Source organism: Thalia democratica, unplaced genomic scaffold, assembly GCF_965202585.1.
Source record: "Thalia democratica unplaced genomic scaffold, ktThaDemo2.hap1.1 HAP1_SCAFFOLD_341, whole genome shotgun sequence".
Classification (NCBI taxonomy): domain Eukaryota; kingdom Metazoa; phylum Chordata; class Thaliacea; order Salpida; family Salpidae; genus Thalia; species Thalia democratica.
In genome coordinates, this window is record NW_028139423.1 from 41780 (window position 1) to 54323 (window position 12544).

Below are 12544 nucleotides of genomic sequence, written 5' to 3' on the forward strand. Positions count from 1 at the left end.
AAATGATAAGACCCTTAAAAATTAGACATTGATAATTTAATTTTATGATAAGAAAAGATGTAGCGTAGTGCAAAACTAGAAAAATCGTATTTTGGCCACATCTTATAACGAAGTTGAAAAAGTATATTTTAGAATAAATTGGAATACAATAAATTAGTAAAAAAATAATATATAAAGTTAATATAACATTAAAAATATGTTATTGTAGCTATAATATTAATACAAATTATTAATGCTGATGTTCAGAAAGTTAGAAAAGGAGAAAATATAATTTTCTAAGTATCTTTATTAGTGCTCATTTATAATTTTTTACTTGGAAACTTGTATGGCTAGTGATCTCAGATTTGTGTAATAGCTTATCAACATTTAATACATTTTACACTAGCAAGACAGCTACAGTATGCTTGTTGGTAGTTGGCAAAAGTTGTCAGAGCAGAAGCCTGGACATTAATGAGGCGTCCATATACTTAGTTTATATTTCAATGAAAAACGTACAGAAATATTGATTTTGGCATATACAGATTATTTTCATCATAGATCAATTGTGAACAACCTTCAAAAAAACTGACTAAAATCTTAACCTAATTGTTATACATTATTATTACGTAAAATACATATAAGAAAAAAGTGTTTTCAAATTAGCACAAATTGCAAACAATTAAATAACTATTTTTTACCAAAAGCAACTAAAAGTTTATTCTTGTACTTTAACATAGTTTAAAAAACTCTTAAATCTAAAAAAGTAAAAAATATGAAGTAGAGAATTAAAAAAACCATCGTAAAACAAAAAAAAACAATAACTGTAGACAAATTTAATTAGGGAAAAATTTAAAATCTCATTTGTTTATTTTTGATAGAAAACAAAACACAAATTTTACTGTTATGGTTTTCAACCGACTTTATCTACTTGTAGGTTTTATAAATATAAACATAAAATTTAAAACATTGGAAAACAAAACAATATAAAAAAACTTAAATAATATAAAAAATCAACAAGATCAAATATTTCAAAAAATTATTTAGAAACTGTCAATGAGAACTCTTAAAAAAGAAACATTTTTTAGTAAAAAGGATCATAAATTCAGACGATTTACAAATTTGTGCTAAAAAATCAAAACGAACACCATAAATCACTTATGTTACCATACTAACTGAAAGTTTACTTTTAATCCAAACTACTAAATGTTTTTTAGCTTTAAGTGGCGTTGAGCAAACTATATGATTTAGATATATTGAACTCATAACCCTCTAAAATCTTCATCACTTTCGGAACCGCTCGAACTTTCTTCTGCATACCTAACCTTTAAAAAAAATCATCTAAGACCTAATAGTTTGTTGCAAAATTGCTAAATGTATAATAAAAAAAAGAGCACAGATTTTTGTATTTGGTATATTATTTTAGCTCTATTAAAGTTTATATTAAAATAACTATTGACATACCTTGTTTGAACCTATTTTTCTGCCAGATTTTGGACGACTTTTGAGAGCTGTGGATTTTCTGATAAGCTGTAAGTTTATTTTGATTAATTTTATTCGTTTTATTCATAAAAAGTTAAGTTTATCAGATTCTACAATAATAATATTGGTCACTTAAAAGGTCCTTGGTTTTTGTAAGAAATTTAACGCACCAGTTTTATTTACAACTTTAACTTGTGCAACAAATTAAATTACAGCTATTTCGGTCACATTGTGAATAGAAGTGTTGGTCTAATAAATTTTAATAATAGTAACTATTATTTTTACTAAAATACACAGCATTTAAACAAATCAGTTTTCATTATACAAACTTTTAAACCAGAAAAATATTATTTTGCTTGTTCCAATTTGCTTCACTGTTTTAAGTTAAACGAGTCAAAACAATATTTAAATTTTTATGATTGTAACTAAGTTTAAATTTAACAGTGTGGAGTACTATAACTTCTTAGACGACTAATAAGATAATACATACAGGTATATATATATATATTTATATATAAAAGATTTTTTTTATGAAACGCATGGTTGCCACTCAAAAAACTGAGAAGAATTTCCTGACTTTTCCTGACTTTTTCCTGACTTTTTACCAAAATTTTCCTGACTTTTCTAAATCAAACTCTTGAATTAGACTTATTCTAAAATACATAATCTAACACTTAAACTATATAAAACTTTCAATCTAACTTTAATACAGGTAAAAAACAATAGTTTTTTGTTGAATTCTATAATTAAACTTCCAGTACATCACTTAAACCATCTGTGTATGATTGATGTTTGTAATAAACAGCTCTATCAGCAAAATTCTTGTATTTTTACCTTATAAACACAGCTTGTCTGAAAAACGAAACAATTTTTTAGCAAATCCTAGCATAAATGTATCTAGATAAACAAACGACATATAAGGAACTTTTACAATTAAAACCTTGAATTAATAACGAACTTTCACAACTAAAATCTTAAAACAATAACAAGTTTTTACAGTTGAAACCTTAAAACAATAAAGAACACAATTTTTTAGTATTTCCTAGTATAAATGTATCTATAGCATAAAGTAGATTTAGCAAATAAGTTGTAAAATAAATCTAGTAATAAAAATATAGCGTATATGTTAAAAATATCTAGTAATAAAAAGTATTTACTTAAAACATGTTTTACTTATATAAATTGTTCACTTAGTTTAATAAAATACTACCCAAACTATTTAATATAAAATCCTTAAATAAAAAACAAAAAAGAATATACTTAAGTGACTGCAAAAAAAGACATAAAAAAGTAAACTATATATCTGTTGTATAAAATATTTCCTCTTATCATTTAGTGTAAAATTTGTAACAAATAAATATACTCTTATTTAATTTAAAAACTTGAGTTACTCTACAAAAAATACAAATAATAAGTAAATTAAATCTTGGCATATACCTCTCTTATAACTTATTTAAAAAATTTTAACAAATATGAAAAATTATAAAGAGGTAAAGTATACACATTAACTTGTTACATCAAATATTAAACTAAGTGCTTAGTTATAAAGAACTCAATTATTTACTTGAACAAAAAACACTTTGATTCTAAAATTATGCTAGATAAACTTTTGTGTATATATATTAAGTTTTACTATGGAAGTGTCCTTGCTACAGATCATAAATACTAAAAAGCTTACAAAATCTGCTTGTTCAAGTAGGGTACTTGTTCAATATGTTAATAGAAAACTTTTGCAGTATTATAAAGGATATTTTACTAATTTATACCAGCTGAAGGCATTGGAAATAAAACTAAATATTTTTGTAAATTTTTAGGAAAATTTTGGAATTTTTTTCTGACTTTAAAGGACTTTTAATTAACTTATACCACTTAAAGGCTTTGGAAAACAAGGAATTTCGTAAATTTAAACTGACGAAATCTGACTTTTTATTTTTTTTTTATCAAATTTCCTGACTTTTCCTGACTTTTTTCAAAACCCCCCATTTTTTCCTGACTTTTCCTGACTTTTGTAATTTTTTCAAATTTTTCCTGACTTTTCCTGATTTCCTGACTTTTCCTGACCGAGTGGCAACCCTGGAAACGTATATTCTTTTTTTTTTTTTTGAAATCGACTTTTCTAAATATAAATATATATTAGTAATTAGAGTTTTTAAAAGTATTTAGTAAACTTTATTTTTAAACTAAAACCAATGTTTCGTTAAAAAAAAACATTATGGTAGAGTTTTAATATAGTCTATTAAGCTATTTACTAAGCAATGCTACATACAACTACATTCATTAATTACTTTATTTATCTATATTTACATAAAATGTAAATTATGATAATGAAAACAACAATAAAATAAAATAGTACAACAAAGGAACTTATACTTAAACAATAAATTTTAGTAGATAAACAAACATCAAGTGAAGTTTTTTGTTTACATTCGCCATTGTCAGTGTCCGAGCTTGAATCTTGATTGTTTTGTTGAGAAGATTGAGGTAGAGTAGTTGTTTTATTGAGCTCGTCTCCGGACGAGTCTTCTTCGTTAGGATCAAGCTTATTCATCAACTCTTTCAGCTGTTTAATTTGTTTGCATATTATTATCATGTTCTAGTACACTGAATCATGAAATTGGTTTATACTTACACTTTTTAAAAATTAATAAAGTAAGCTATATAAAATTATTAAAACAAAGTCTTTTTTCTTATTTACATAAATTTATTTTTACTAATCTAAAAAATTGAGCTTTAAGTTTTATATGAAGTTTATTTTATGGATGTAAAAGAAGCTTACAATTTATTAATAAACAAACCATACAATATTGCCTATGTATTGCGTGTAAACTGGTTGTACTTTTTATATTGACATTATTTTGTAATCTAATTACATGGTCTTCAGCTGGTTTAATATTAATATTGTATTTTTGCTCTAGCTTAATTTTTCGATGACATTGCTTATCGTTTGCTCGATTCTTTTCCATAGGATTGTACTTATGAATTTTTCTAAGAAATAATTTTATATGTGTTAATATAATAATCAACATAAAAGCTAAGAACGCTATATTAATAACTACACATTTTATTGTCTTAACAAAAACCGCAATTTGTATGAAAATAAAGACAACAGATGATCAAAATCTTGAAGAGTACATTAGTTGATACCATGTGTATAATGATTGTAAGTAAAAAAAAACAAAGCCATTATCTTAAAAAACTAGTTCAGAAGTAAATAATTTTTTTATAAAGGTATGTTTTAGAAACAGTTGTATAGGTGCAAGTTTGAATGTTAGCTCAAAAATATTAAACAAAACTTTTAAGATGCTAAAATGTATTATTAAAGAAAAAATTCATCTTCATAAAAATAAAATTCATGTTGTGAGATTCTAATAAATAATCAATGAACAAAGTAGATAAAAAATTGAATACTAAACATACAAAAATCAAAATTTTATGTATCACAAAAAACTTATAAAAACCATCCTAACTTGTCTGTAAATCCAAACACGCATTTTAGGAAGTCTTTTAGCCAAAGAAGAAGAAGACAAGCAAGTGAATGATGACTAAATTCTAATAAAACTTGCTCGCTCATACGAGACAATTCTCTCCTCATTACATCATTGTTTGCTTTTTCTTCGTCTACGTCACTTTCATCATCTGATGACGCAATGACCGAGCTTCCTACACCAACTTGTTGTTTACAGGCATTCAATTCCTGATAACGTTAAATTGGATTTATCTACAAATGCCTTTCGTATTTCCGATCGTCCCAACATCAATTTTAATCTATAGATTAAATCGGTAAGAATAACGTTTAAAAAAATTAAACGAACCTCTTTTAATGCTTGTATAACGTTTGAACCTGAAACAGAAACGAACACTTCAATTGCATTCATTAGAAACAAGGGCTCATCAACAGTTTGGTAAGGAAAGTATGCTAAATTGTCAGCAATAAAAATTAACTTTCCATGTCTGTCATCTACATAAATATTGTATTATTAATATGAGACTATTTTCATCTTATTTAAAGAAAAACAAAACAAAAATGATATAAAATAAGAATCTATAAATACTTTAAAATATTAAGTTAAACTTTCAATACTAAACAAAAATAGCTAGATGTATAGAACAATATTTAAACTTACAACAGTATCATCAAAAAGTCGAAGTAAAGAATTTATGAGACTTCTGCGATGTTTTCGATCACTTCTTACTAGTTGATACAAATGGGAACAACAAGCCTGAAAACAATATTAAAATAATCTCGTTTAATTATTTATTTTTGTTGTGGACGCAATGTGCGTAGGTTCAAGAGTACGTAGAAAAAAACTAAGTTGAAATTATTTTTTGTTTCCTTAGTTGTAATTTTTAATGATGTTGAATTTCTGTTTAGTATTTTTTGCAAACATACCGTGTTTAAATAGTCCAAGCACTTTTAGCCTACCTTGTTTATAAAAAATCAATAACCTTTCGAAGAATATGGGTATAAGATTTAAGTTCAACATTTTTGACAAAGATCACAAACTATATTTTTTTATAAAATAGCGCTAAAAACAGTTCGATTAAAAACACCACTAAACTAGTAAGCAAATAACTACAACAAAAAGTTTATGTAAGTTTGCAATGATTTTTCAACTTGGCTAAGAAAGAAGTTATATTTAAATTTTTATCAAGTTTTATAGTTTTTTAAAATTTTATAAATAATTTTTCTATTAAAATTAACCTTGAGAGGATTACTTGCAGTTACAAATAATAAAAATTGAAAACACTCTACTTAGTTTTAAAAACAACGTTCAATATAAATTTGTATTTTATTTTATAAAAAAACCATACTTAACAACTTTTTTCTATATTATACAATTCATTGCATCTCCGAAATGTATATTATAAAAACCTTGTTATAACCAGCGTTCTCATCAAGTGTAGTTATTTGTTGAACCAAAGTAAAACCTCGAGCAACAATTTTATTCTTGTTGTTAATTATTTTTTGTAGTTTGTAAGACATGTTGATTCCTTGGTTAGCATTAGATGTAATAAAACCACTATACTTTTTTCCTATTTCCCCCAACTGAAAAAAATAATGGAAGTATAGTAAAAACAATTTAAACTTATTATATATTTATAACTATGAAAGTTCAAACTTTTATCAAAAAATACGTCATATAAAGTTTCTCATAGTTATCATTGCCTCAGAGCTTATACCTAGCCTAAAAGACAATTTTAACAGGGTTGCCACTGATTTTTGAGAATTTTTTTCCAGGTTTTCTGAATTTCTTTTAAGTTTTTGAAATTACATTATTTGTGGTCAAAAAAAAAAACTGTGTTAAATGGTATAAAAACGTTAAAAATATATACTGTAAATCTATTTTAAATGTACTTTGTAATTAAAAAAAAAATTGATGATGATAAATTTTTAATCTTTATGATAAATTTGTTGTATCAAATTGAAATTTCACTACTTTACATGTAAAAACTATTTTAAATTCCAGTTTTGTTTTTAAATTTTACAAATTCCAGGTTTTTCTCACCAAATTGTCAAATTACAGGTTTTTACAGGATTTTAGGTTTGTGGCAATCCTGTTTTAAATATATCTCATTTGGTTGTATTCAAACATTAAAAATTAACCTAATTAAATTGTATAAAAATATTAACTTAACAGTACCATGCTCTATAAAAAGTTTTATAAATTATACTAAAATACTTTATCTGTTGCTTCTTTGCAATTTAAAACATTTGATTTGAACCTGTTGATCAGCTTCCTTATAAATTGTTGGTTCGCGATCACTTGTTGCAGCTATCAAATACGAAACACACTGATTTGGATGGACAAGACCTAGCTGAAGTGTCAACGTGACTGTGTGAAGCGCGTTTCTACGGATTTTGGGTGAAATGTGGAAAAATGCTTCTAGTATCTATGAGTTTATGTTTTTGTTTAATCTTTACAAAACATAAACTTACTTCACTGTATAATATTACTCGTGTTTATAGTGTATAAGTTATGTACTTAAAGACTTAGAAAAACCTAATTAATAAATATCAAAAAGTAGGTTAACCTGTTTAAGGAAAAGTTGCATGACAGATGATGACATTCCACTAGAAACATCACATATTTCTTTTATGTTTTCACCAGCAAGTTCATTTTTCATGTCAATTTCCTCATCAGATTCAGGATCCTTAAAAAGATTTCATAAATGTTTTATAAAAGTATTCAAGCTTTGTAAATCACATATTTTGAAACTTTACTACTAATTTTTCATAAACGTTTACTATATAGTACAACACTATAAAAACTTGTTGTTTTTGAAGAACTCCCATAGCTGCTTCTTGCTGTTTTGCGTCTTCAGTTTGTAGATAATTTTGCAAGTTTTGCATCACCTAAAAAAGTAAGTATTAAACTTACTGTAAACTCATATGACATGTAGAAAACTAAATATTTGGTAAACATTCAAAAAACATTCATTTTAATCAAAACTTATTATATCAACTATATCTAGAATAAGATATAATTTAATAGATACTTGTGCTTTTAGGCTATCCTTTGTCTCTTCAGCTTGAAGTAGAGATTTGTAGAGATCTCTAGTTGTTTGAAGAAACATCATATCAGGATCTTGAATCATTAACAAGCCTAATGATTGCACTGCCATGGTTCTTAAATTAGTCATTGTTGTATTGTTACCATCGTTTAGTGTGCAGAAGAAAAACAAACACTCGTAAACATTTCTTTAACACGATTCTATGTGTTTAAATAAAATTGTTTAAAAAGTTGTATTTCAAACAAAATTTGCAGCTTAACTATAGACGAGCATGAATTAGTATATTTTAAAATAAGACTCAACAAAACATTAACATAAATGTCTTATTAATATATTAAACCTAGGAAACAAACGTATTTTTAAGTTATTGATTAAAAAAAAAGTATTGAACACATACACTTTCATTTGCTGCAAAATTTTCATCTTCAAAATTAAATGTTTTCGATAAATGCCCAACAATGAAAATAGCTCGAAAAAGTTGGAGTGTGTGAGATTTATTTTGAAGTATTATATGAGGTTTATTTTCAAATACTTCTCTAGCTTTTTTGCATTCCTCCTATATAAGCGTTAAAAATCAAATTAAAATTAGGTAACTCCTTGGGTATTGAGTGAATAGTTTAGTTTAAAAAAAAGTACATTAAAAAATATAATAAATAAAATTGAACACAAACAAGCAAAAAAAAAAAAGGTTTTTGCTTAAGTAGTTAAAACGTTAATTAAAAGAAAATATATATTAGTATTTATAGGCTTTATCTTACCAAACATGCGTTTAAAGCAGTCCCATACGATTTTGTAGTTATTTGTGAAATTATTAACAACAGAAGCTAGACAAGCAACTGCAGTTACAACAATGCGGTATTGCTGCACTAAAATTATCTTCATCATTTCACCTTCAAGAGTTACAAGAAAATCTCCACTTGGTCGTTGCATTAGTGGGACTGACAATTCTAAAATTTTGCATACACCCGACACAATTAAAATAGAATCAGAGTTCTGAAATGATTAACAAATTAAACTTTAACCTAAAAAAAGTTAAAACAAAAATGAGCTGCATAGCGTATCGAACTAAACATATTGAAAGAAAATAATATTACTTGAAAGTATGTATTTTCTAAATTTACTTTTAGTTTACAGTACTAAAACAAAACTTACAATATTTTTTAGTACTAGTTGCTAAATACGGCTGCAAAAGCATGACATGCTTAACTAGATATTGAGGTCGAATCTTAGCCAGATATCCAAGAGTTTGTATGGTTGCAATTAACCTTTCACTTCGTGTTGTAGAACTTTCAGTTAATTCTTTAGTTACAGCAATGCTATTCAATTAATGGTTAATTAAAAACTGTTTATAAAAAATGGGTGCACGACAATTCAAATTTGGACAAATATAATTCTAAAAAATAATATAAAGGGCCACAATTAAAAAAAAGGATTTTATTTGAAAAAATAAAAAATATGTATGTTGATTTTATTAATATATACGAGCCATTTTTTTTATTTTGTAAAAAATCAAACTTTTCTTTTGATATGGCTAAAATAAGTGTTAAGTATTCTTAATTTTATTATTTTTTAATATCTTAAGAAAAAATAAATATTTTATAAAAAGAAAAAATGGCCTGTAGATAATAATAATACCAACATACATATTTTATTTTTTTCAAATATATAATACAGTACACTACCGCTTAAGTACGCAAATTGAACCCGACCAAAAGTGCGTACTTAGCACGGGTAGTGCGTACTTTTTGACGATATAGTATAATATGAAATTTAGTTGTTTGTTTTCTTTCTTACAACTAGCCACCAAATAATTAAGCCAAATAAACAAGTCATTTATTTTAAATAACATTTAAAACATAATTCTAATTTGCAAATTTTTTTAATAGATTTTAAAATGATTTATTTTTTCTATAAAAAGCTTCTACATAATTATTACATACATTAAATATAGAAAGTCAATGTCAGTCAATGATTTAAAAAAAAATATTAAGCTACATTTTGTTTTGTTAGAGGCAAAGTACCAAACTACTTTGTGTTTACCAAACATTTTCAAAACGTCAATGTATGTACATTTAAAGTAAATTATGACTTAATTATTTTGTATATGTAGGTTTTTTTAACTTTGTCATCTAGATTTATTTATTTAATAGCACTACAGCTCAAATATCATTATTCTTTTTACTTTTCTGCAGCCACTACATAAGTATTTAGTTTGTTAACATTTAATAACAGAACTGTCACAATCTCAGGCCACTTGGCCTACTCAGGATTACTCACCCTAGTTTAAAAGTTGTGGAAAGTATCAGGCTAACTCAGCAGGTTGGCCATTCTACCTGGAAACATAAAATAGTCTGGAAAAACTTGATGATTGAAAATTTAGGCAAAAAAACTGGAATTTCTTGAAGTTCTAGTATAACATCCTTTACTTTGTCTTTCTGGATAAGTGCGTACTTAAGGCGTGATGCGTACCAAAAAAAGTGCGTACTTAAGCGGTAGTATACTGTACTCTATAAGTTGTGGTTCTTTAAATTTTTTTTTTGAAATTGAATTGTCGAAATTTGAATTGTCATGTAGCCAAAAACTTTTTATAAAAAATAGTATTTATTTAATTGGGGTAAAAACGAATTGGAAAACTTTTAATTCTTTTTTACTATGATAATCGATTTAAATAACATTTAAATATATTGATCTAACATGTACAACAAAAGTAATAATTTTGTATAAAAACCGGAACGGGTCAAAATTGCACAAAGGGTCAACTTTGCACGAAGATACTTTTGCATGAAGACAAACTTGCACGAGGGGTCAAAATTGCTTGAGGGGACTAAACTGCACGAAGACAATTATGCACTAAGGATCATTTTTGCACGAGAGTAAAATAAAAAAAATAAAAGATATTTTAATAAAAGTTACTGACCGAGGGTAAGGGTTAGGGGTAATAGTGATAGTAAAAAAAACTAATAAAAATTATTATTAAAAAAACCAAGAAAAAAGAATAAACAAAAATAAATTAGTTTAAAAAACTACCGACCGAGGGAAAAGGTAAGGGGTAACAGTGATAGAAAAATCAAAAAAATTAATTTAAAAAAATTAATAAAAAGTTAAAATATATGAATAAATAAAAAATTGCAACCGTGTAAAATTGTCTTTGTGCAATTTTTTCCGCACGTGCAAACTTGAAACATACCCATAAAAACGGTACTTTATATTGCCACAATATAACAAAAAAAAATTGTTATTACAAAAATAATATCTAAAATCAGACTTTAAAGTAGATACAATTAACTTTTACTGAGTTAGCTACCAACTTAAACTGCAAAACTATTAATTATAACACTAAATTGTTTAAGTGATGTTTTATAAATTTAATAAAAATAAATTGAATTAAATAATAACCTATTATCACTACTTAAACAAAAGTAAATAACATATTTTTATAATACGTTATTTTAAAAACATATACTGACTAAAAATCTTTGTTAAAACATAATGTTAAGAAAAAAGTTTTGCTGATTATACAAAAACTTTAACGGTTTATTGCATACACCTAATTAATTTTAAAAGAAATTAAATACTTAACATAAACCAATTCGTTATTTTAAACAAATATTTATAATAAGTAAAACGAAAACTTATCAAGTAATTTAAATAACCAGTTAAAGTTAATGTATTTGAAAAACCTTTGCTTGCTATCAATACTTCCACCATTATTTTTGTCTTCAACTTTTGGTTCAACTTTAGTATTATTTTTTTCTAAAAAATACAAAGCTTAGTTCAAATTAGGAAGTGCTTTATATTGTGTTTTTTAATCTTTTAAATATAATATTGTAACACATATTCAAACAATTATACATTTTGCTATACTAGTCATTTTCAAAAAATTTCGAAAAGAAACGAACCACAAGCAAGTAAACCGTTATCTTTATCCTCTAAGATTATTATATGTTGAACCAAACAATCTACAATTTGTTGGCATGCAGTTTCTACTTTAAGGTTTTCATCAGGTGTATCAATAAGCTAAAAGAAAATAAATTATTTTTTAAGAGCTTAAAGTGCATAAACAAATTAAAAGAATTTGCAAAAAAAAAACATTACTTTAGTTCTAAAAGTAAACATTTTAATAATTACAATTACTTTTAACAAAAACTACTGTGTTTATAAAAGTTACGTTTTTGAAAAGCTGTTCAATCCATTCGTATCCTCTATTCCGATTAGCAGCTACAATATCAGTTATAAGCAAAGCCTTCTTTTTCAGTTCTAACTCATTCGCACTTTTTAATGGCGTAAACCACATTTTCATGAAAACTTCGTGTACTAATTTCTACATAATGACAACTCATTTTGTTCAATTTCCACCAATTAAAATGTATTTATATAAAAATTTACAATAATTAAAATTTATTTTGAATTATTTAGAAAAGTATAAACACTTTTTCTCAATTAAAATATTTTTGATAATAATTTAAAATCCTAATAAAAACAACACACAAAATATTGTAATTGTAAAACATTAACTAATTTTAACCTTTTTTTTATGTTTTTACTTTTACACACAGATATTGTAAACTTACTG

General features: G+C 25.3%; 1 protein-coding gene across 1 annotated transcript in view; it reads right to left on the reverse strand.

Moving 5' to 3' along the window:
* Positions 1-891: 891 nt before the first annotated feature.
* Positions 892-12544, reverse strand: part of LOC145846202 (nipped-B-like protein) — a gene marked incomplete at its 5' end in the record, with an annotated part of 34660 nt that continues 23007 nt past the window's right edge. The window contains 17 exons of the mRNA XM_082953115.1: positions 892-1301; positions 1441-1506; positions 3860-4018; positions 4254-4443; positions 4926-5152; positions 5271-5399; positions 5568-5678; positions 6332-6505; positions 7183-7350; positions 7492-7611; positions 7730-7813; positions 7957-8158; positions 8735-8964; positions 9146-9287; positions 11652-11724; positions 11871-11988; positions 12140-12292. Of these exons, the coding sequence (XP_082809241.1) occupies positions 1239-1301; positions 1441-1506; positions 3860-4018; positions 4254-4443; positions 4926-5152; positions 5271-5399; positions 5568-5678; positions 6332-6505; positions 7183-7350; positions 7492-7611; positions 7730-7813; positions 7957-8158; positions 8735-8964; positions 9146-9287; positions 11652-11724; positions 11871-11988; positions 12140-12292 (2409 nt within the window). The remainder of the gene's footprint in view (positions 1302-1440; positions 1507-3859; positions 4019-4253; positions 4444-4925; positions 5153-5270; positions 5400-5567; positions 5679-6331; positions 6506-7182; positions 7351-7491; positions 7612-7729; positions 7814-7956; positions 8159-8734; positions 8965-9145; positions 9288-11651; positions 11725-11870; positions 11989-12139; positions 12293-12544) is intronic.